This window comes from Cucurbita pepo, chromosome 2, assembly GCF_057944985.1.
Source record: "Cucurbita pepo subsp. pepo isolate OVF chromosome 2, ASM5794498v1, whole genome shotgun sequence".
Classification (NCBI taxonomy): Eukaryota; Viridiplantae; Streptophyta; class Magnoliopsida; order Cucurbitales; family Cucurbitaceae; genus Cucurbita; species Cucurbita pepo.
In genome coordinates, this window is record NC_141799.1 from 13,585,306 (window position 1) to 13,608,990 (window position 23,685).

The 23,685-nt window shown below is 35.7% G+C and overlaps 5 protein-coding genes across 7 annotated transcripts; 2 read left to right on the top strand and 3 right to left on the bottom strand.

Moving 5' to 3' along the window:
- Positions 1–705: 705 nt before the first annotated feature.
- Positions 706–3,548, bottom strand: LOC111788983 (uncharacterized). Its single transcript, XM_087121151.1, has 4 exons — positions 3,401–3,548; positions 1,925–2,136; positions 1,050–1,198; positions 706–967 (listed from the first exon to the last, which is right to left on the bottom strand). The coding sequence occupies exons 1-4, from the start codon at positions 3,444–3,446 to the stop codon at positions 880–882; spliced, it is 495 nt and encodes a 164-aa protein (XP_086977277.1). The 5' UTR covers positions 3,447–3,548; the 3' UTR covers positions 706–879.
- Positions 3,549–5,637: 2,089 nt separating this feature from the next.
- On the top strand, positions 5,638–13,096 carry LOC111788749 (ABC transporter G family member 3). 2 transcript variants are annotated; one of them, XM_023669225.2, is made up of 12 exons: positions 5,638–5,788; positions 6,313–6,990; positions 7,091–7,170; positions 7,448–7,734; positions 8,685–8,856; positions 9,006–9,119; positions 9,771–9,899; positions 9,979–10,170; positions 10,644–10,730; positions 10,970–11,242; positions 11,397–11,504; positions 12,726–13,096. In XM_023669225.2, exons 2-12 carry the CDS (start codon positions 6,519–6,521, stop codon positions 12,975–12,977), a joined length of 2,166 nt encoding a protein of 721 aa, XP_023524993.2. In that variant the 5' UTR covers positions 5,638–5,788; positions 6,313–6,518; the 3' UTR covers positions 12,978–13,096. The 2 variants fall into 2 exon arrangements, with proteins under 2 accessions (XP_023524993.2, XP_023524994.2); XM_023669226.2 differs by having other exon boundaries at positions 5,684–5,816.
- A 1,550-nt stretch (positions 13,097–14,646) lies between these two features.
- LOC111788481 (protein SMALL AUXIN UP-REGULATED RNA 12-like) lies at positions 14,647–15,490 on the top strand. Its single transcript, XM_023668817.2, has one exon. The coding sequence runs from the start codon at positions 14,918–14,920 to the stop codon at positions 15,281–15,283; it is 366 nt and encodes a 121-aa protein (XP_023524585.1). The 5' UTR covers positions 14,647–14,917; the 3' UTR covers positions 15,284–15,490.
- A 2,389-nt stretch (positions 15,491–17,879) lies between these two features.
- On the bottom strand, positions 17,880–19,749 carry LOC111788972 (heavy metal-associated isoprenylated plant protein 3). 2 transcript variants are annotated; one of them, XM_023669576.2, is made up of 5 exons: positions 19,591–19,749; positions 19,296–19,476; positions 18,755–18,999; positions 18,596–18,683; positions 17,880–18,515 (listed from the first exon to the last, which is right to left on the bottom strand). In XM_023669576.2, exons 1-5 carry the CDS (start codon positions 19,597–19,599, stop codon positions 18,028–18,030), a joined length of 1,011 nt encoding a protein of 336 aa, XP_023525344.2. In that variant the 5' UTR covers positions 19,600–19,749; the 3' UTR covers positions 17,880–18,027. The 2 variants fall into 2 exon arrangements, with proteins under 2 accessions (XP_023525344.2, XP_086977567.1); XM_087121441.1 differs by having other exon boundaries at positions 19,296–19,747.
- A 545-nt stretch (positions 19,750–20,294) lies between these two features.
- On the bottom strand, positions 20,295–23,489 carry LOC111787729 (iron-sulfur assembly protein IscA-like 2, mitochondrial). The gene is made up of 5 exons (XM_087121442.1): positions 23,190–23,489; positions 22,076–22,293; positions 21,374–21,495; positions 21,145–21,253; positions 20,295–20,743 (listed from the first exon to the last, which is right to left on the bottom strand). The coding sequence occupies exons 2-5, from the start codon at positions 22,256–22,258 to the stop codon at positions 20,678–20,680; spliced, it is 480 nt and encodes a 159-aa protein (XP_086977568.1). The 5' UTR covers positions 22,259–22,293; positions 23,190–23,489; the 3' UTR covers positions 20,295–20,677.
- Between the last annotated feature and the right edge of the window lie 196 nt (positions 23,490–23,685).

The following is a 23,685-nucleotide window of genomic DNA, read 5'->3' on the forward strand; positions in this document are numbered from 1 at the left end:
TGTAGAATCATTCAAGCTCGACATGATCAATCTTGCTTGTGGAGTGATTCGAATCTCAAACAAGTGTTCTTGCTTTGAGATATTTGATCAACAATAATAATTTAAGCTAGACATGATCGATCTTGCTTGTGGAGTGATTCGAATCTCAGACAATATTCTTGCCTTGAGATATTCGATCAACAAGGTAATCCGAATCTTACCCGCATGTAGTTGATTCCTTATCTTATCATATATATAATTTCAACTCAATTTTTTTAAACATTTTCTTATAATTTGAAAATTAACTTTCAATTATTAAAATATTATTTTTAAAAGTGGCGAAAGAATAAATAATATATATATATATAAATAAATATAATTGCGGCTCAATTTTTTTCAAACATTTTTTTATTTGCGACACAATTTCAATATATATTTTGAAAAATTAACTTTCAATTATTAAAATATTATTTTTTAAGAATAGTTAGAAGAATAAATAATAAAATAAATAAATATATACATATAATTGCAACTCATTTTTTTTTCAAACATTTTTTTTACCATTTACGACTCAATTTTAATATATATTTAAAAAAATTAACATTCAATTATTAAAATATTATTTTTAAGAGTAGATGAAGAGTAAATAATATATATATATTATATATATATGTATGCAAGTATAGTTTGGCTCAACCCAATCTAATTTTAGATGAACACGGGAACTAACTCAATCTATAAAAATTTTATTTATTTGAACTCAACCCAATCCAAGTCGTACAAATTAGATTGGGTTGATTAAAATTTTCAAGTCATCGAATACTTTGAACACTCCTAATGAGAAAAATTTACGAGATAGAAAGATACACAGAGATATAAGGAGTTTGTCGGGTTGTAAGACTAAGAGTTGAACGTCCCCGTGCCACCACAAGTACTACAAGAACGAGCAGAAGAACACTTGGAACAGTAGCTCCATTTTTTAGGAAGCCTGAGAAAGATTAAGATCAGATATAAGTTGAAAGTTGAAGGTTTCTAACAAGAAAAAGAGAGACAAGACAAGAAATTTGTACGCTGCGGTGAACCGAGTGGCCATGTTCTTCGCAGCCAACCGTGCCCGCTCTGCATTTTCATCCGACAGTTTCTTCAGCACAAACCCTTCACCTTTGCATTCAGAACATAGGCCTGAACCTCCACAGTCTTCACATGGTCTCAAAGGAATCTGAATTTTATGGACAAAATCAGCACAAGAGTTGCATACAAAGATATGAATAAAAGAAGCAAGGATATGGACACGAGACATAGATATGACATGATACACACACGGTAAGAACAAGTTTTGAATTCGAAATAACTAACCTATGCATGTGTCTAACGTATTTATTGTAACAGTTCAAGCCCACCGTTAGTAGATATTGTCTGCTCTGACCCGTTACGTATCGCTGTTAGCCTCATGTTTTTTAAAACACATCTATTATAGAGAGGGTCTAGCCCTACTCCGATCAGGTGATTGACTCTCATATCATTTGTAACAGCCCAAGTTCATCGGGAGTAGATATTGTCCTCTTTGAGGTTTCCCTCAAGGTTTTTAAAACGCATCTACTAAGGAGGGTTTCCACACCCTTATAAAGAATATTTTGTTCTCCTCTCCAACCAATGTGGAATCCCACAATCCCACCGCTCAACGTTCTGGCTAGCACTCGTTCCCCTTTCCAATCAATATGAGGTCTCACGTTTATTGTGCTATCAAGTATCTGGCACATGTCTAACAAGCATCCAAGTGTCTATATGTGTTAGACACGAACATGTTAGCCAAACTAAAGCTTCCGTGCTTTTTTGGTAACGACACAAAAACAAAAACAGTGTAGTAACTGACAAGATGCAGGTTTCAAACACTTGATTCTATATGATAATGGCACATAAATGGTGTTTTAGATCTGAAGCCAACCTCCTTCGCCTCAGAATCTTTGTTTCTTCTGGAAAGGAAGGTGGCTGCTGCACCTACAACTGTAGCAGCAATGGCCACAGAAGCAGCTGTTTCAGGTAGGGAAGAAGCTATAGGCAGTGTTCTTCTCCCTCCTTGTAGCTTCAAATCAGCTGAAATAGGATTGGAGTCGAACAACCGAAGTCCATGGTGGATGGGCTTAGGATCCCTAATTACTTCACAAGAACAGAATTTCAATCAGCAGAAAGTTTATAATGTAGATTCTGCTACAGCAAAAGGAAAATTTGATTCTAGAGCTTTAACAATACATTGTAATGTTAGGCAAAGAACAATGATCAACAGTTTTGACACCATTTTTCTGCTAAGAGTTGCATCAAACAGTTGTGTAAACAATCACAGTCAAATAGCTAGCGGAAATAACATGTCACGATTGATTAAGGGCTTCCCCTCAAGGTTTTTAAAACACATTTGCTAGGGAGACGTTTCCACACCCTTAGAAAGACCGCTTCGTTCCCCTCTCCAACCGATATGGATCTCACAATCTACCCCGAATACTAGACTCGTTCGCCTCTCCAATTGATGTGGGATCTCACAATTCACATCTCTTCAGGGTCTAGCGTCCTCGCTAGCACACTGCCTCGTATCTGGCTCTTATACCATTTGTAACAACTCAAGCCCACTGCTAGCATATATTGTTCTCTTCGGGCTTCCCCTCAAGGTTTTTAAAATGCGTATGCTAGGGAGAGGTTTCTACACCTTTACAAAAAATGTTTCGTTCTCCTCTTCAACCGACGTGGGATCTCACAATATCGCTCCAGGGCACGACATCGTTGACAAAATTTCTTCTCAAGGCAAGTTAAGGGCTCCTCTTTGTGACAATCGGTACCTTCAGGCTACAAAGTGCCCTTAAACCACCCCAATTCAAAACCAACGTCTTCAATAGTGGTACATTGCACTACTTCGTGACCTACATTTCTCAAATTTACATGAACTAAAAGACCTTAATCATAAGCCCCCTTGATTTCAGCAATATGGTATACAACCCCTTTGTTGTCACCCATCATAGCACTCATTGTCCTAATCCATCCCGTCCAAACAACTAAGCAATGCTCGCCAACCAAAGATTCATCTTAATTAACCATTACTAAAGATGAGTTAGCAACCAAACAATCACAAGCAAACGCACAAAATCTAGTCTCTCAGGCCTCAAACCTTTCCAAAACAACCAAATTATGGCAAACGACTTTTGTCAAACAACACGCCGGCATGGAAAATCCCAACACTGATGAATAAACCGACCAAAACCCTGTTGCAGAAAGACCGAAAACAACGAAAGGGCAATCGCAAGAAAAGAAATGGCGAAAGAAAGTTAGAGCTCTAAGAACCCACATGAACAGATATCAATGGAAAATCCCAATTTGGCAACATGAGGAACAGAGAAATGGAACGAAATTCAGAGCAAACAGAATTCAAACGTACTCTTGGAGGAGGAGGCAAACAAGGGTGTAGGCAGAGTCAGCTCCATCGAGAAGGAATTGTAAGTTCTTCCGCGCAGAACAAAGAAATTTCTCTACCTGCTTCTTCTTCCGCTATTCTTGGGTCCCTTATCTTCATAAGAGATATTGGGAACAGCTTAAATCCTTTTTTCATTATTTTCATCTTATCTATAAATTAATTGATTTTTTTACCCCCAAAAAAAAAAAAAAAAAACATTTATTTCTAGTAAATAACTATATTATTAAACAAATAATCTTGATAATCACCCGGGCGGTATGGGAAACACCTACCGACCTAAAACCTTCGACCCTTCTGTTCAAATAAGGTATTCAAAGCACTATACTTTGTTGAGGACCATCGGGAGTGAGTCCCTGATTTGTTAATTTAGTGAAAGATCATGAGTTTATAAGTGAATAATACTATATCCATTGCTACGAGCCTTTTTTAGAAAGCTTAAAGCAAAGCTATGAGAGCTTATACTCAAAGTGGACAGTATCATACCATTGTGGGGAGTTATTAATCCTAACACATTTTGACGTTGTTTGTTCTCGTTAGACCTTCTTAATCTCAATGAAAGCAAGTGAAGCCTAAGAATGAACCGTTGTGCAATGATTAAGACTCGACTAATCTTGAATAATAATTTAAAATAAAATAAAACATTTCCAAACATTAAAAAAATTAATTGAAGTATTATATATTCTTTAAAAAAAAAACCAATTGAAATGATAAGAAATAGAGAATAAATAAATAATTTAATAGATTACTTTAAAATTGTGAGATTTTTTAATTTTGAATTTTTATCGTTTCAAAAAATAATATAATGATTTTTATAAGAACCCATCATTGCACATAGCTTGAAGGCGATGATAATAATAATAACAATAATCATAATAATAATAATTACGTAAATTATAAGCAATTGTTTATGATAATAATATTTATTTCATTTCTTTTAAAGAAAATTAATTCAATATATTTTAATTAAAAATTTATTAACGTTTTTTTAAGTTTGGTTAAGACTTTGAAATAGTTACAAAGAATAATAATAATAATAATAATAATACGTTTATCATTAATAATTAAAATCTCATAAAATTTAAATATAAAAAATTTATAAATCGTAACGGTGATAGTTTGTACTGAATGTAAATATGAATTTTCGTAACAATTTTTTAATTTTTTATATAGTCGTCAATTGAAAGGGAATATTTTTTCTGATGGGAATCTCTCCCACCAGCGTTCGAGCGAATATTCTCGATTGATGTGAATAAAATAAAATAATGGTTTTTTTTTTTTTTTTTTTTTTTTTTTTTTTTTTTGTGAAATTCTGTTGGGAATGATTGAGTGGGCCCAACAATGGGGTTGCTTGGTTTCTTTTGCCAGTTTTAATAAGCCAAGGCTCCTTTTTAAGGAATGTGCCAACAAGTGTGATCCAAAATCTTATGATCACACCTATCATTTTATCTGTCCCACCCACTTCAATAAATAAATATATGCTTTGACCCGCTACGTATCGTTGTTAGCTTTACAGTTTTAAAACGCGTCTAATTAGAGAGAGATTTCTATACTTTCATAAGAAATGTTTCGTTCCCCTCTTCAGGTGATATGGAATCTCACAATCCACACTATTAGAGACTGTGTCTGCACTAAAACAATGTATGTGTCTGGCTTTGATATCAATTTGTCATGATCTGATTTTCAAGGGTTGGACCGCGAAAAATAGACTTGTTTTAAAATCATGAGGCTGATAACAATACGTAACGAGCCAAAGTAATAATATTTGTTAGCAGTAGGCTTGAGCTATTCCATGCCATATGTCCTGTCAAACTTCACATTCCAACATCCAATTAAAACATTATTCAAGTGGAACAGTTTAACTCGAACATTCAATGTTCCTCGTAACATTTTTTTTTTTTGTCTATGTGGCGATGTTTAGATTTTGAAGTCTTTGGTGAGACCTAGATTCCCATGCTAGAACTGGGATATTAATTATGTTCGTTATACGACCACGAAAAAAAATGAAAGAATTCAAAAATAAAATTAAAAGAAAAGGAAAAAAATGGAATGAATAATGGACTTTTGCACCTTACTTTAATTAAAATCAATCAAATCATTATGTCCGGATAGAAAATGGAAGTATTTTGTAATAAATAATAAAATAAAAAAGAAAAAGAGATAAAGAAAAAAAGAAAAAAAGAAAAAAAGAAAAAAAGAAAAAAGAAAAAAGAAAAAAGCAAATCAAGCATAGCGCCAAACTGAACAGCGCCCCGGTGAAAGCGGGTCAAAGGATCCGCTTCTCTTAACCTTACCTACACGCTCACTCTATACACATCCAGTTCTTCCACTCTCTCCGCTTCAGCTCAGATCCAGGTTTCTCTCCCTGTTTACTCTCTTCAAGGCATGCTTTAATTCTCATTTGTTTCTTGTTCTTTCCTGTTATTTGTTTATGTTTGATTTCATAATGTTTATCGGTTTCTGGCACCATGTTTGATGGAAAGGAGACTAACGAATGAGGTTTTTTTTGCTTCTTTTCTGGTTCCTGTTGATGAATAATCCTCTATTTGTTTTTGAGTTCTGTTTCTACTCAATTTCTTTTCTACTGCATCGAGAAGCTTGAGCTGGATTGTAGTTTCAGTTTTTGTTGGCCTTTTAATTTCAACGAAATATAGTGTAATTTGTTGTGATTAAGATATTATCCTTAATTTGAAAACGCTTCTTTACGTCACAAAATGTTTATTTCTTCGACTCGAACAGTTTGGGGCTTTCTATCAGGTGAAGAAATTTCTTAGCTCACATTGTTCATTAGTTCTTTAAGTGCTTCTCAGAACTTCCATTCTCTATATCAACATCTACTTTTTATCAGCACGACTAATGTAGACTGTATCACTTTACAGAATGGCATCCACATGTTGTGTTTTGTGATGCAAGGTTTTCGGCATAATGAAAATGAGCTGTTATGTTTTGTAAGAACGTAGAGTGTCGCTATATAAGTAGACTAGAGTTATTGGCATACGTTCTGGAAGGAGCTGATCTGTTGTTGCACGTTTCCTCAAACTTGAAGTTTTAGAAATTGGAGGCAATATTTTATGAGAAAGACATTATGGAGGAAATTCAGTCGCAATCTGATAATTATAGGTCTTCATCATCTTCAGCAAGTAGTCCAGTGAGTAGAGTGCCATCCAGTAACTTCTTTTACTTGCGAAAACCTGGTTCACTTCGACAGCCCATCTCATTCGAAGATTCTCCAGACTGGGAGGACACAGATATTGATGTGAGAGTTGAAGAAGGGGGTGACTCCATCAATGTTGCCACCACCCCTGCTTCGCCCTCTCTCTCAAAACTTAATAGTTGTTCGATACCATCCCCTCCGTTACCAGAGGGTGCAGGCGTTGCAAGAAAAATTAATGGGGCTTATATTGCTTGGAAAGATTTGACTGTAACAATAAAGAAAAAAAGGAAGTATTCGAACAAGGTTGTGAAAAGTTCCAATGGTTATGCGTTGCCTGGAACTATGACGGTAATCATGGGTCCAGCAAAATCGGGGAAGTCTACACTGCTAAGGGCACTTGCAGGTCTCCAGTTGGCTATGCATAATAACTAATCTTTAAAATTTCAGATTCTTCTTTCTTTCTCATTTTAAATTGGGGTTTTTTTTTTTCTGGTCTATTGTAGGAAGATTACATCATTCCGCGAAAATGTATGGTGAAGTATTTGTTAATGGAGCAAAATCACGCATGCCTTATGGGTCTTATGTAAGTGAGATCACATGCCTGTGCATTTTATCATTCGTATCAATCAATTTATCTGTGATTTTATTTTCTGTAGTTCGTCTTTTTTAATTCTACCCACCTCAACATGAATTCAAAAGTTAATTATTTGCCATCAGTCTAGTTGAGTATTGGTTATTTGGCATCATGATAGGATGTAAGATGCCTTTTTGTGTTGGAAGTTTATGCTAATTATTTTGTGTTTCTTGATTTGGTGGCATTAACAGTTAGTTAACTAATTTCTGTTTTCTTAATTTTCTAGGGTTTTGTTGAGAGAGAGACGACTTTGATTGGTTCCCTCACGGTCCGGGAGTTTCTTTTCTACTCGGCATTGCTTCAATTACCTGGTTTCTTTTTTCAGAAAAAGAATGTGGTGGAGGATGCCATCCATGCAATGTCATTAGGTGAATATGCAAATAAGCTAATAGGAGGCCACTGCTATATGAAGGGCCTTCCTAATGGTGAGAGAAGACGTGTTAGCATTGCTAGAGAACTTGTCATGAGACCACAAATATTATTTATTGATGAGCCACTTTACCATCTTGACAGGTACTTACAATATTATACGTAATTTCTATGGACTTTTGAAATGTATTATTCTCTGTTCTGCAACAAAACGTGAAAATCTGTGGCAGTCATGGATACGTCACAATTTATCTTGCACATTCATTCAGCATAGTAATAGTTAATACATAAAAGAGAGAGAAATCTTGTTATTGTTGGTGTGATGGTGTTTATTTAGTGAGCACTGTTTATAGAGAAAACTTCTATTATTATTTTTTTTTTTCTAGGACTTCAATCCTTTTGTTTCAGGAAATATGATAGTCAAGAACAGTAGGAATGAGAGGCAAAGGAAAGGGCATCATGGAGTAGTAAGGAATGAGAGTACTAGGACTTCGTGTTGTGCTATGTCGACAGAATTTTGTAACTATTTCTCTTGTGATATTAATTCTTGTTCAGAGCTTTTGTTTAGGGAATGGTTTAAGATTGGAGTGTTTCATGTATGTATATGTATTTTATCTGCAAAGTTTCTAGTTATCCTTGAAGAAATTCTAGCCTTTTGACTTTCAAATATCAATGTAAAATTTGGATCTCAGTCAAGGGAAAAAAAAAAAAAAAAAAAAAAAAAAAAAAAAAAACTAGAGGGGAGAGAGATGATTAAATACATCCACATGTGGAAATGCTGATTGGAGTTCGAAGTCGGTAGAGAGCTAGTTGCCCATATCTTGTTTTTTTTTTTTCTTATTACATTCTTGATTCAATAAAGAAAATGGAGAGAAAGGGGAGAAGGGCTGTTTTAATAGGCTTTATCTTTTGTCTTCATTATGCACTTGCTTTGGTTCCCATGAATGGTTATGGTGACAAAATTGAGTCCACAGAAAGGGCTTAAGTGAATGGTCTGGCCATAATCGGTGCACCAGCCTCATTGGTCACCATAGGCGGGTGCCTTGTCCATGCTTTCCCTGTTGTTGATGAGTTTGTTGATTTACTTCTTTCAGTGTCTCTACCCTTTTAATGATGGTCACATTGAAGAAACTTGCAAGCACTGGATGCACTCTTGTGTTCACCATCAATCAGAGCAGCACGGAAGTATTTGGCCTTTTTGATCGGATTTGTCTGCTTTCAAATGGAAATACTCTGTTTTTCGGAGAAACTCTGGCTTGCTTGCAGGTTTGCATTATTCAAGCATTCAAATATACAATTTACCTTTCTTGATATGGCTCTCCTGAAGCATTGTGTAGGGAATCATAGATTCCAAATAAGCATCTTGGTTTCAATGGCTTATGTTTCTCTCCTTTTTTTCTTTCTTTTCCATGAAGCACTTCGCAAATGCGGGATTCCCTTGTCCAATCATGCAAAGTCCTTCTGATCACTTTTTACGAGCAATAAATACAGATTTTGATAGAATCATTGCCATGTGCAAGAATTGGCAGGTAGCCCTATTTCAGTCTTGTTTTTATTAATTCTGTTAATAATTATTCTGTTTGTTCTCAATAACCACAATAAGCTTTAATAGTTTGTGTAGTTAATTTTAGTTGAAATTTTAATGTTGCCATACACATAAATCGTGTTTACTGCAACCTCTAGATGGACATGCTTTGTTTAATTTTAATATTTTATTTGAAGTGGAGCTATGGTGGATAGGAAAGGGATTTGAGTAGCCTACACAATTTTCATAATCTATAAACTCATGAGTTCATCTTTGGACCATTAAATGTAAATGTCCTTTTAATTATTAGTAATGCGTATGAAGAACTTTAAAGAAATATTGTTGGAGGTAATGTGATTCATCACATTTAAGCCACTAATTATTAGTCTCCAAGGATAGACATTTGTTTTGTATAGAATAGTTAGCTGTTTAACTGTTGTGTCTGATAAATATATGATAAATGATTTATAATTTTGATTAAAATTTGTTAGTTGGTATCTGGTGCCTAATAGCATTTGCTCGTGCAACATGTGAGTAATGATTTATTTTATTAAACGTCTACTTGTTTGAGGCTCATAATCTATTTGGCTGATGTACTGTCATATGTTTCTCATTAATTGCTATTGCTTTTGGTTCACCAATCTGATTGTAACAGGATGATCAAGGGGAGTTTTCATCAGTGAATATGGATACTGCCGTTGCAATCCGCACACTTGAAGCGACATATAAATCATCAGCAGATGCTGCTGCAGTTGAAACTATGATTTTAAGACTAACAGATAAGGTATCATTTCTTATATATATATATATAAACAAATAACCGAGAAGTCTGATACATATGCCACATGCTGTATCTTTGACAGGAAGGTTCCTCTCTTAAAAGCAAGGGAAAAGCAAGTAGTTTAACAAGGATTGCAGTTTTGACTTGGAGGTCTTTATTGGTTATGTCAAGGGAGTGGAAATACTATTGGCTTAGGCTTATTCTTTACATGCTACTTGCAGTTTGTATCGGTACAGTATTCTCTGGCTTAGGGCATTCTTTGTCTTCAGTTGTGGTGAGTTTTTTTTTTCCTTTTTGTTTTCCTTTTTTTTTTCTTTTAGACTATAAATTTAGTTCAAGTATTTGAGTCTCCTGTTAAGACAATCTCGTCGTATACAAATTTCTGTTTGTAGGATAATTTTTTGGTTCGGAAAAGGTTATTTGATGTGCCTACCACAATCTTGTTCTCACCTTTGTAGCTATCGAATTCATGGTTTAAACACATCTTTTAATGTTTCTCATTCCTTTTATAATGTTTGTAAGATTAGTGGAAGACACTGAGTGGGAGAGGAATGACATGAAGTGTTTTCATTAACTAGTAAGATTACTGGAATTTAGTGCTGAAAAAGGCTACTGGAAGTTATTGTTGAATATGCAACATACTTTTATTGCCTGTTGTTGATACTCGTAGAGAACTGAATATATCCAATTTATATGCTCTATTTCTATATAATTCATTCATTTTTCCTTCTATTGTCTTAAATGCAGACAAGAGTTGCAGCAATTTTTGTATTTGTTTCGTTTACTTCTCTTCTAAGCGTCGCCGGAGTACCTGCTCTCATGAGGGAGATTAAGGTAACGCTCGTTACTTGGACTTTTATCGCAGAGATGAAACTCCATAAAAGAACGCAGTTCATTGTAACAATTCTTGTAATTTAGTGGATTCAAGGCGTGATTTATTATCTAATGCATCTCAGAGTTCATGGAAGCAACTATACCTATTGTACAGAAATGTTCAATCTCTTAGAGTAATTACAAACCTTAGGTTCTGTAGTTTGGTCCCATTTTGGTGAAAATGTTTCTACTCTTTGCAGATATATACTAGTGAAGAATCAAATTATCATTCGGGCGCTTTCGTCTTCCTTCTGGGACAACTTCTCTCCAGCATACCCTTCCTCTTCCTCATTTCAATTTCTTCAAGTCTCGTCTTCTATTTCCTCGTAGGACTCCGTGACGAATTCAGATTGTTGATGTACTTCGTGCTAAATTTCTTTATGTGCCTCTTGGTAAACGAAGGACTCATACTGGTTATGGCCTCATTATGGAGAAACATCTTCTGGATTGTTTTGACTCTCATATCTGCACATGTATGTTTGCTTATTCCCGATTCATTTCTGAATAAGAACGTATATTTCTTGAGAGTTCTGGCATAGATGTGCTTGTTAATTTTGTCTTCTTTGATGTCTCGTCTTTCAGTGTCGCCATCCTCATCTCTAACCGATGGTACATATGTTGTTTCAGGTGCTAATGATGCTCTCGGCAGGTTATTTTCGAATCCGAAATGCTTTGCCAGGTCCGGTCTGGACATATCCGTTATCTTATATTGCTTTCCACACCTATTCTATCCAGGCAAGTTTACTTATGACTCTTTGCTTCTACATATTGAAACTGGTTTACACTGTTTACAGTTCTGCCTTTGGTTAAATCTGGCAAAGTTCCCTTGTGGGCCATTTCTATAGAATCGAAGAGATGACATTTTTTAGAATAATATGAAAAAAAATTAAATGTATCCCAATCCCTTTAAACTGGAACAAGCTTTTGCACAAGTTGGTTACTAAAATTAAAACCCCAAAGAACCTTTCCATAGCCTTACAAAAGCCTATTCAATTTTGTGGATAAAACTCTCTTATCTATGGAACCATGAAAAACAAGATATTAACCTCCCTGGGTTTGCCTAGTAGCCTAGAAGGGGAAGGGGAAGGGCTCGGAGGAAATGGGTTTAAGACATGGTAGTCAGATAGATAAGATTTAATATACTGTGAGTTACCTTGCCAAATCCTACCTCGGTTGGAGAGGGGAACAAAATATTCTTTATAAGGACGTGGAAACCTCTCCCAAGCAATCGCGTTTTAAAACCTTGATGGTAAGCTTGGAAGGGAAAGCCCAAAGAAGACAATATCTGCTAGTAGTGAGCTTGAGTTGTTACAAATGGTATCAGAGCTAGACATTTGACGATGTGTCAGCGAGAAGGTTGAACTCCAAAGGGGGGTGAACACCAGGCGGTGAGCCAGCGAGAACGCTGGACCCCGAAATGGGTGGATTGTGAGATCCCACATTGGTTGGAGAGGGGAACGAAACATTCTTTATAAGGGTGTGAAAATTTCTCCCTAGCAGACGCGTTTTAAAACCTTGAGGGGAAGCCTGGAAGAGAAAGCCGAAAGAAGACAATATCTGCTAGCGGTAGACTTAGGCTATTACATACCTTACCTTGACAACCAAATATAGTAGGGTCTGCTATTGTTTTTGAGAATAGTCAATATTCTTTCTTATTTCATACTAATAGTCCTCAAATTACGCTCAAGAAAGTCACTATGAATGTATCAACTCACATAGGAGATTGTTAGCTGAATGAATTAAAACAATTGAAGTATACCTCTTGGTGTTGTACAATTCTTTTGTAATTACAGCTTTTGATTATATTAACAATTGAAAGGCTCCCTTTTGTTAGCTTTGTAAGGGCTGTAATTTGGTTGTTTTGATGAATATCGTCTCTTATGAACAAGTCATTTAACCTTACCACTTAAGCTTAAAGATTAGGGTTCTTTAATGGATATTATACCATTGTTACAGGGGCTATTGGAGAATGAGTATCTTGGAAGTTCCTTTGCAGTTGGTGAGGTAAGAAACATAACTGGTTACCAAGCTCTCCATAGTGCATATGAAATCTCTTCTAATACTCACTCCAAATGGAAGAATTTGTTGGTGTTGTTCCTCATGGTAGTGGCATACCGAGTCGTAGTTTTTGTTCTTTTACATTTTCGTGTCGGTAAATTTATGAGTTTGCGTAAAGTTATTCGTTGTAAGCGGGATATGAAAGACTGAAAACATGTGATTTAGTAGTAGTTTAGCCTTTTGTTCAGCTGTTTACAACACCTTTTGCTGTTTCTGTTATGCACATTCATTCAAGGTAATTATGCAAATTGCAAATCTCTTCCCTCCTCTCCCCCTTATTTTCTTTCCCTCAAGGGAAATATGTGTTTTGAACCCACAAATATATATTCTTTTCGTCCTCATCTTGTAACTCAATGGCTCCATTTGGGAATCCTTTGAATAGTCTATGTACAAGTTTATCATGTTTTGCCACTCAACTTCTTTATCCCTTGAACCAATATTATCCCCACGTGAGATCCCATGTCGGTTAGAGAAGAAAACGAAACATTCCTTATATGGGTGTGGAAATCTTTCAAGTAGACGCATTTTAAAACTGTCAGGTTGATGATGATATGTAACGGACTAAAGCGGACAATATTTGCTAGCGGTGGGCTTGAGTTGTTACAAATGGTATCTGAGGCAGACACCGAACGGTGTGTCAATGATGATGTTGGTTTCTAGGGGGTGGATTGTGAGATCTCACATCGGTTGAGGAGGGAAACGAAGTATTTCTTATATGAGCGTGAAAATCTCTCCTTAATAGACACATTTTATAATTATGAGGTTGACGGTGATACGTAGCGAGTTAAAGCGGACAATGTATATCTGCAGGCAGTGGGACACAACCAATTTGAGCTATTGTTATCAAATTTCCTTAAACGAAGTAGAGTTGTTTAGAAAGGAAGAAGCAAATGGTAAAATCTAAAAATGGAGGGTGGATGTATTCCCATGTTTGATATTTGGAGGTAGGTTGGGTGAAGGTACTGGCGTGTCCTAATTCGGGTCCCTTCACAGATTCCGGCGTGCCTTTCCCAACTCCGCATTCATGTCCAACACTGTCAGCCTTTCTGAGATGCTAAACATGGCTCACCTTTTTATTTATTTTTTATTTTTATTTTTATTTGGGTATATAAATGAACCAAGTCGGCTTTCTCTCAAGACTTTAAAACGAGTCAACTAAGGTTTCCACACCCGTATAAAGGAGACATCGCAATCAACCCCACACTCGTCTAAAGGGTGTTTTGTTCTCCTCCCAAACCAATGTGGGATATCACAATCCACTCCCTTCGGGGCCCAATGTCCTCGTTGGCACTCGTTTCTTTCTCCAATCGATGTGGGACCCTGCCAAATCCACCCTAGGGGGCCACACCGCCTTGTGTCTACCTCACTTCGGGGAACAGCAAGGCCACTGCTAGCAGATATTGTCCTATTTGGGCTTTTCCTTTAGGCTTCCCCTTAAGGCTTTAAAACGCGTCAATTAGGAGAAGGTTTTCACACCATTCTAAAGGATGTTTTGTTCTCCTCCCAAACCAATGTGGAACATTGCATAAATGAAACTAAACTTCAATTATAAGAATTAAAATCGAACTAGTTATTATCAAATAAGCGTAATTCTCATCATTAATGTGATTGAATGATGAAATAATAATGTAACATGTATTAAACATGCTAGTTGAAAGTCAGGATGAGACGAATAATATAATCCCCATCCTTGACCCATTAAGCATGTAAAACTCTCCTCGCTTCGACACGTTAAATTTTCTATCTTGTTCAGAGTCGGCCCCGCACGTTAAATGAACATCTCTAATAAGAGGAGAAAACTCTACTCCTCTTCCCATGTCCTATTCGATTTGGGGCGCTCCTTCTCCATTCTCTACGTGATTTTTAAACGTGAGTCAAATAATTTGGAGGCAAAAAGACAGTTCTAAAAGTGACATTTCATAGCACTTTGAATGCATGAGATTCAATTACTCACATGCTATGGTCTCCTCCTCCAAAGTCTTGTCCTTTTTTCTCTCGTGTGTTTACCATTTTAACCCTTTCAAATCTATTTCTCATTCCTCATTATCACTATATATATATATACTCAAGTTTAGATATTTCTATCCCATATGGCTATGTTTAGAACCGTGAAGAGGAAGATTGGTATCAGAGCGGTCGTCGGGAAGCTGCAAAGGAGGCTATCACGAAGTCGAAAACCGATCAATGGGATTCATAATGAGGATTTCGACACGACTAGGGTGCCGGAGGACGTGAAGGAAGGGCATTTTGCGGTGGTGGCGGTGGACGGGGAGGAGGCGAAACGATTCGTTGTTCCATTGAGTTGTTTGACACATCCTATGTTCTTGAGGCTGTTGGAGGAAGCAGCTGAGGAGTATGGGTTTGATCATGAAGGTGCATTGGCAATCCCATGTCAGCCAAGTGAGGTTCAGAGGATTTTGGATGAGCAATGGAAGTTGGAGCTTAAAAAGAGTTAGGGAAACATCTCAAGGCTAGAAGGTTTTGTTTTGTTTTTTTGTATTAATTATTGGAAGTTTAAGACGGAGGGGCAATTTGGTAATTTCACGTATAAAAAATAAATGAAAAGTTATGAAAAAGGAAGATATCATACAATTGTGGATGAAGGATCTTGATGCCTAACATGGTATCATATCCTTAACTTAGCCGCCATCGGAAGTTTAAGACGGAGGGGTAATTTGGTAATTTCACGTATAATAAATAATAAAAAATGAAAAGTTATGAAAAAAAGGAATGTATCATACCATGGGAGGACCATGATTCCTAACATGGTATCATAGTCGTCCTTAACTTAGCCGCCATGGAAAGTTTAAGATGTAGGGGCAATTTGGTAATTTCATGTATAATAAATAATGAAAAATGAAAAGTTATGAAAAAAATGTCATGATTCCTAACATGCTATCATTAGTCATGTCCTTAATTTAGCGGCCATTGAAAGTTTAAGACGTAGGGGCAATTTAGTAATTTCACATACAATAAATAATAAAAAATGAAGCAATAACGTGACGGGAAGTCGAAACACACGTGATTAATCCAAATTGAAGATGGGAAAAGAAGGAGGTGTAGCCTCGATGTTTTTTAGCTGAAATTGGGAAAAATTTAGAAGAAAAATAGAGATTCAGATCGTCGGAGAAATAAGAAAAATTCATTGTCGAAAAAATTTCTGTTTCAAATACGTGACGATTGAATGATTCATAAAATTGATTTAGGAGTTTTGTTTAATAGGTATAAAATCAATTTAGAAGAAAAATAGGTATGCATTAATTTAATTCAATTTAGTGAGAAGCTAACATTTTAATTTATCAAAATTAGTAAACTTTTTTTTAATTTATTTTTTCATTAAAGTTAATGAGTTAATTATGCACCATTTATTTATTTATTTATTTATTTATTTGAATTAAATATTTTATGCATTTAAATAATTATAATTAATAAACTTTTTGAACACGACCTACTAAATCCCACATGGGACTGAGCTCACGCAATCATTACATCTAAATATAAAAAGTATATATTTTTTAAAAAATTACAAAAATAAATAATTTAAAAGCATCCTTTAATCACGTGCCATTTGAGAATCTCTAACCATATGAATATTCTTAATTAAATATTAAGCACTAACATATTTCTATTTATTTAATTAAATACGAAACATTCATTATAAAGATGTGTAAACTTCTTTCTAGTGGACGCGTTCTAAAACCGTGGAGACGAGTGGTAATACATAACGGGTCAAAAGGACAATATATTCTAGCAGTGAGTTTAGAATGTTACAATTTGAATTTTTTAATTAATTAAGTTTTTGATCGTTCACAATCATATTTGACAATTTTTTTTCGAAGTTACACAGAGTTTAAGGATACAAATTTGTATAGACAATATACGCATAAATCCCACAAGCCCTCATCAACGACACCAACAACTTATTCGATTGTTCGTGTGGTGCCATTTACATCTACAAGGGATGTCAATCAAGCCACCCATCAATGATGACGGTGTCAACAACGACATTGATCCCACCACTATTAGACACGGCTCGTGGCGACTATTCAGGTAAATCGACACGAGCGATCCTACTATATCATCACGAGCGATGGGTTGTAGTGTTTTATAGGAAACAAAATTGAAATGATTAATGGTTTGAAAAGAAAAAGAATCAAAAGGATGTTTTTGGTAGAAAGGTAATGAAGGGAAAGGACACATTGTTTGTCCTACGGTGGAGTGAGGCAGTTACCAAACAAATTATACCTTCTTTTTTAGGGCACCCCTACATTTTTCACCCTAATTCTTTTTTTTTTTTTTTTTTAATATTTATTTCTAATTTGTTTTTTTTAATATCCCATACAAATTATATGAAAAAAAATTAAAAAATTATATATTTACTTAATTCTCGAGTATAATATATACTTATTAACCCAAAAATAGAATTATAATTTAACTTAATTTTATCATACTTTTAAGATTATTGTGTAGATGCATACTGTTTATAATGTATCACGTATATTATTTAAAAAATTCCAACAACTCAACTAACTCTACTCGAGTCACGAATTGTGATGTCCCATATTGGTTGAGGAGAAGAATAAAACACTATTTATAAGGGTGCGGAAACCTTTCCTAAGCAGACGCGTATTAAAAGCCTTGAGAGAGGTAGCTTGAAAGGAAAAGGTCAAAGAGGACAATATCATATTCGTCTAAAAGATTTTTCCAATTCAACTCGTACAAAACCAAATGATAGAAATAATAAATTGTTTTTATTTTTGTGAAGACCAAAATAAATATTTAAAAAAATGTGGATTAAGGAAATAAGGAATTAAGAGGCAGTGGGGGCTATTTTGGGTATGGGAAACTGTTATATGTAAGGCGCGTGGGGCCCACGCTCAGCTATTCAGTGACCCAATCATGCTCTCTCTCTCCTCCACCTACTTTTCAAACCTATTTCTAGAGAGAGAGAAAATTATTTTATTTTAATTTATATAATTATTAAATTAAATTTTGGACTTTTAAATTTCCCTCCAAAATAAAAATAATAAAAATAGACATAAAACATTAATATACACAAACAACATAAAACACACTTCATTTGGTCTTTTTTTTCTTTCATTTTCTCTCAGTTTCTCTCATTTTCTCACTAACCAAACAAACAAAACCCCTAAAATACTACACTTTTTACACTCTTCCTCTTCCAAATTCATTCTTCTTGTTACATTATCGAGCAAGCATTTGGATTCTCGTCGCTAAACATCTGTGGCGCATGTAAATTCTCCCCCACGACCTCGCTCGCATCGTACCCGTACCCATACTCTATCCCGACCCCGACCCAATGACCGTATTCGTACCCGATCCCTCCCATATACTCCATTTTGTTCCCTTCCATCATCCCATCCACGCCGTTCTCTTCCTTGTCTCCGCCTCTACCATTGCCGTTACCATTACCATTAACGCCCTTTTTCTTCTTCTTTCCTCCTACGTTACCGTTGCTACCGTTTTCGGTATTGTTCTTGTCGATGTCCTCTGCCGGGGTGTCGCTATTGTTTTTGTCGTGGTTGTTGTTGTTGTTGTTCTTGGTTGGGACAATTTCAACTGATCGGTTTAGTCTCTCTTTTAACGTTCCACTTAAGGCCTTAACGTCCATTGTGCCCTTCACTGTCACCAAATCCTTGTGTTTATCCACTGACATCTCTTGAACACCTGTGATTAATTGAAATCAAATCAGATTCAATTAAATCAACAAACCCTTTTGTTTACTAAACTGTTGGTTAATCTCCGACCTTTGAATTTGGATGTTACTCTCTGAATCTTCTCTATACAGCCCTGGCAGTGCAGCGTTACCTTCAGCACTGCCGTCGTAACCGGCGCCTGAAAAACACCCAACAAAAGGAATCAAACAACACAATCTCAGACGGGGACCAATTCCTTTTTCAGTTTACCTCTTTGGGTTTGTTCTTATTCTCCTCTGTTTTCTTGTCGGATTTGTTGTTACTGGTGAAGGTCTGGTTGCCGTCGTTGTTTTCTTTCGGCTTCGAGTCCTTTTCCTTCTTGGGCTGCGGCGAAATCAAATCTACCTTCTTCTTCATCTTGTTTGAAAGCTTCTCTCTCAGTTTCGATGCGTCGATTTTTTCTCCTATCACCATCAGTTTGTTGCCTTCAAACTCAGCTTTCACAGACTGCACACCTGAAGAACAAACGAAACAGAGCAAAACAGAGCCAAACAGAGTCCCATTCATAGTGTCAGATTCTTGCATTGCCGATTACAGAAACGAAATCTGATTTAGGGTTATTTTGTTTCCCCATTCGGGTGTTTGAAAAACAGAGCACTATCAATTCATTGGTCCGTAATGGCGGAAAAGGGGAAAATCGAAAACGGAAGTGTCAAACGATTACCAAAACAGGGAACAACCAGATGGGGAAAATCGAAGCGATAAATAACAGAGAAATACAGAAATCCGCCATAGCCATTCTGATCATTACCTTCAAATCCTTTAACACATTTGATGATTTTGTTGGCACAGCCTTCACAATGCATGTCGACTTTCAGAACCACAGTGAATGGATTGTCCTCCTTCTTCTTCCCTCCGCCGCCTCCACCGCCTCCACCGCCTCCTCCATCTCCGTTTTTCTCATTCTGGTTCTTCTTCTTATTCTGCACGGCCTGAAACAAAACCCCCAAAAAGAACGATGAACACATACAGAACAAAAACTGTTAACAGTTAACCCTAAAATTGCAGTGAAGAAGAGAAACAGAGCGAGAATCGAGGTGAATCACCTCGCCCATTATGACCCAGATGGTTTTTTCGTCTGAATTTCAAAATTGAATCGAAATTAGAGATGGGAAACCGCCCCGAGAGGGAGAGTACTTATAGCGGGAGAACAGAGAGAGAAAATTTCAGAGGAAGTGGCCTCGTTGGTAGCAGAGCATTCGCATGTGGCATACTCATGCCATCATATGAATGGATGTATGAGTTTATTTATACATGTATGTATGAATCATGATCCATGATGTTATGCCCATTTATGGAAAATTAAAAAAATGGGAATAATTGTTTTTTTTTTCCTCGGGAAATTCTTATAAAGTGGAAAAAAGTATATGTCAGAGAAAAGGCAAAATAAATTATGTAAAGAAGTCATAAAAAAACAAATAATAATAATTATTATTAATTCCTTTTCTTTTTGCAACATATAAAAATGCTAAAAGTGAATCTTTGTTCTTCAAATTATTATTATGGTAATTTTTTTTATTTTTATGGATTACCTATTTGTATAAATTAATCGAGTAAGTTTCCTTAAAATTTTGCGTAATTTATATGTTTCCGAGTAGCGTAGCGTTCTCTTTAATCACACGACAATCATTTTTTGTTTCTTTTGAATTTTCATATTAAGATCAAATTATAGAAGAATTTTATTATAAAAAATAATAATATTATCATAAAAGACGAGTCAAGCAACCTTAGAGATAACTAACATGATCTCTTCAAGTTAAAGATTTTCCCGAGATCATCTCATATATGCCATTTATGACCCCCAAAAAAAATGAATCCAATATTTAAAATAAGAGGGTTACGATGAATCGGGTTACAATAAACAATATCATGATTCAATGCAATGAAGACTATGAAGACTGCAGTTCTCAAATAATCTAGAAGTGGCATATGACTACAAAATGATACATGAAATAGGCAAAGATAAAATCTTATCATCTCAAGTAACCAAGTTATAAACCTACTCATCTTATCTTTAGGTCAGCGTGGCGTTTTTAATTATTGCTCCTATGATTTCCTGAAATGGTGCAAATGAAGGGACTTTCTGGTGAATATGTTCCTGGAAGATTGCAAATGAAGGGAGCTTTGAGGTGATCATTGTTTCACCATGAAAGAACTCTTACAACTACAGCCCCCAACAGCACTTGGATTTGTGGTCACCTGCACACAGACAATAGTACAAGAATTCAACGTCTGCTGCATTAGCACTTGCTCTATTGTGAGATACGAATGCATAGAACACATGGAGAAAAATGAGGCTTAGTGGAGAATACTACTACTTAAGGGTACTTCACTCCCAAATCTTTCGCTTGTAGATGTCTTATAATCTCGATTTGTTAGAGTCCACACAAATATAAAATATAATAAAGTTAAAATATCATTTTGGTTCCTGTACTTCGGGTATCATTCCACTTCAGTTCTTGTAAAAAAGTTACCATAAAATAACTTCATGGACAACTTTTTAGATTTTATTGAACTAGATTTGGACGACTGAAATAGAACAAGTCACGCATGGAAGCAAAAAGGGAGCGAGTCAACAATACTGATAAAGGTTTACTCACAACGAAAGCGCAACGAATCAGCTCTTCAACATAATCAACTGTTGCTCCTTTCACAAAATCATATGAGATATTATCAACTACCAATTTAACTCCCTCCTTCTCACACACCCTGCAAACACGAAAGAAGAGAAAAGGGTAGAATTTAAAAAATGTAAAGGGAAACATCAATGACAATTTTTAGGTGAAAAACCAAAATAAGCAGCAAGTATGAGCTAGTATTTTAATGAACCTGTCATCTGGATTGGTTTGGTCATCCAAATTGAAAACATATTGAAATCCAGAACACCCCCCAGTTTCTACACTCAAGCGAAGCATCTTTTCTTCCATGGGTTCTTGCAATTCTTTCATTCTCTGCAATGCATGTCAAGACTCAGCAGAAAGTAAATCATGACCGTTCTTCATAAGAAGTAATTATTCAACCCTTACAATACACGCAGAATAAAAGGAAAACTAAGTAGAAAAGAAGACAGAATGAACCCTTTTAAAAGATGCAGACTTTTAAAAGATGCAGATGCAGATGCAGGACAATGGTATTAATATATATTTTATCCATGATATAAAGAAAGTATCGACCAATATAGCCCTTCGGTAAAAGATAGTACATCATACATCTTATTATGAAGAGTTCATTACCAAGGTTACAAGTGATATGAACCAAGAGACATCAATCATACAATATACTTCAAAGAAAACGTGAAGAAAATGTTGTCAAAATTATCAAAAGGTGTTTCAATTCGTCTTATGTTGGAGTACCAAGAACTAAAATAGTGCACATAAATTATGACAGTGACAGTGAAATGGTGAAATGGTGCACAAAATGAGGATAGTCCAGAAACCAAGAACTAAAACAAATTATGACACTGAAATGGATAAAAATTGCCTAAGCATATGGTACATGCACAAAAAAGGATTACATAATATGTTGGAGTACCCGGATGCAATTATCTGTCATGTGAATGGTATCGATGTCTGGAGATGGAGATTGAGATGGAGATGTCAACAAAGAAGAGGCTTCTTGAAGAGCTGAAACAGAGGAGCTAAGAAGCCTCTGGTTCTCTCGGATACGTGCTGCCAAGTAGGGAGCTAGCCGCTGACTTAGCAATCTGGGGACCATCTCTTCACTCTATCCTCTTTAAATTTGATCCTTATCTGCGGAAAACGCAATGTGCTATGGGTATTAACATGACTAATGGGGACAATGCTTCTATCCGAGTCAATTGAAACAAAAATGGAAATGCAACATTTTGAATTGACCCACTCCAAACACACTTACAGCTATAGTGATGAAAGCTAGTTTCGGTTAGATTCCATATCTAGTTTCCTCGACATTTTATTTTTATGTTCGTGAGCGTTGAGGTCGACTTGCACACACCTCAACTATTCTCCTAGGATAATTGCCTGACCTACTAGATGCCAACGTAACTCGAGGTGCCAACATAACTCGTAAGGTATTAAATCCTAAGTAGGAGGTGATCATGGCTTGGCATATCCCTCTATTATTTACATAGCCCTTATTCACCACTAAGTCAACCTATAGTGGTGAGATCCTACATTGGTTGGAGAATGGAACGAAACATTTCTTATAAGAGTGTGGAAACCTCTTCCTAGTAGACGTGTTTTAAACCCGTAAGGTTGACGGCTATAATGGACAAAGCGAATAATATCTGCTAGCGGTGAGTTTGGCTGTTACAAGTGGCTAGTTTTTAAAACTTCTTTGTAATTATACTATAGGTATTGTTTGGGAGGGGCTTTCCTCTTGTAAGCCCCTAGTATTCTTTCATTAAATAAATGGTTTTTCTTAGAGGCATGAATCGAGTTTCTGAGCAATTGTTTTGTTAGAAAAGCTAATTCTACAACAAACTCAAGTAATCAGAAATTCTCAATTTAAATTGGAGGGAAAGCTACTGCTAATAACCAGCCAGAAAAATCATTCTTCTTCGTGGATTCATCCTTTTCCGTCCAAGAACACTCGGGAAATCGTAAGCAAAAGAAGGAAAAACAAGCAGGACAAAAAAAAAAAAAAAAAGTGAATAGAAGGTTCTTACATGCTGGAGACACTTGAAACACAGACACAAAAGCAATCCACCACTCCGCCAATGGAAATCGTTAGCATCGATAACTTTATCGGAAAAATCGCCACCCTTGAAGGAAGTTTAGGGGTCCCGTAGTTCATTTTCTTCCACACATCCGCCACGCTCGATTAATCCGAAGCGGAGGAAGACGCAGCGATTCAACCCTAACAAGAAGGATGGAGATTACAGAGAGAAGGCTTCAGCTCGAATCAGGGATGAACACAGCATAGGAGGAAGATAGATTCGCGGCAACCGTCTTTTTCTTTTTCTTCATTTGGTATTTAGGTTTTTATTTATTTATTTATTTTATAATTGAATTTAGTTAAAAAAAAAAACAACAATTATTATAATTAAGATATATATCTTTGACTAATTTTTAAAAAAATATAAATAATTTTTTAAAAACAAATTTGATTTTTAATCACTATTTTTACCTAAATTTATTTATTTATTTATTTATTTTATCAAT

Bases quoted from the DNA above. Each gene is read 5' to 3' on its own strand.
- LOC111788983 (XM_087121151.1), bottom strand. From the start codon at position 3,446: ATGGAGCTGACTCTGCCTACACCCTTGTTTGCCTCCTCCTCCAAGA. The intron at 1,199-1,924 runs GTTGGCTTCAGA...CATAAAATTCAG, and splicing joins AAGATTCTGAGGCGAAGGAG to ATTCCTTTGAGACCATGTGA. The intron at 968-1,049 runs GTACAAATTTCT...AATCTTTCTCAG, and splicing joins GCCACTCGGTTCACCGCAGC to GCTTCCTAAAAAATGGAGCT.
- LOC111788749 (XM_023669225.2), top strand. From the start codon at position 6,519: ATGGAGGAAATTCAGTCGCAATCTGATAATTATAGGTCTTCATCATCT. The intron at 9,120-9,770 runs GTAGCCCTATTT...TGATTGTAACAG, and splicing joins CCATGTGCAAGAATTGGCAG to GATGATCAAGGGGAGTTTTC. The intron at 10,731-10,969 runs GTAACGCTCGTT...TACTCTTTGCAG, and splicing joins CTCTCATGAGGGAGATTAAG to ATATATACTAGTGAAGAATC.
- LOC111788481 (XM_023668817.2), top strand. From the start codon at position 14,918: ATGGCTATGTTTAGAACCGTGAAGAGGAAGATTGGTATCAGAGCGGTC.
- LOC111788972 (XM_087121441.1), bottom strand. From the start codon at position 19,512: ATGTGTTCATCGTTCTTTTTGGGGGTTTTGTTTCAGGCCGTGCAGAAT. The intron at 19,000-19,295 runs GTAATGATCAGA...TTTGTTCTTCAG, and splicing joins ATGTGTTAAAGGATTTGAAG to GTGTGCAGTCTGTGAAAGCT. The intron at 18,516-18,595 runs GTCGGAGATTAA...AATTAATCACAG, and splicing joins AGTAACATCCAAATTCAAAG to GTGTTCAAGAGATGTCAGTG.
- LOC111787729 (XM_087121442.1), bottom strand. From the start codon at position 22,258: ATGGTCCCCAGATTGCTAAGTCAGCGGCTAGCTCCCTACTTGGCAGCA. The intron at 21,496-22,075 runs GTACTCCAACAT...CATGCATTGCAG, and splicing joins TGACAGATAATTGCATCCGG to AGAATGAAAGAATTGCAAGA. The intron at 21,254-21,373 runs GTTCATTAAAAT...TCGTGTTTGCAG, and splicing joins CAAACCAATCCAGATGACAG to GGTGTGTGAGAAGGAGGGAG.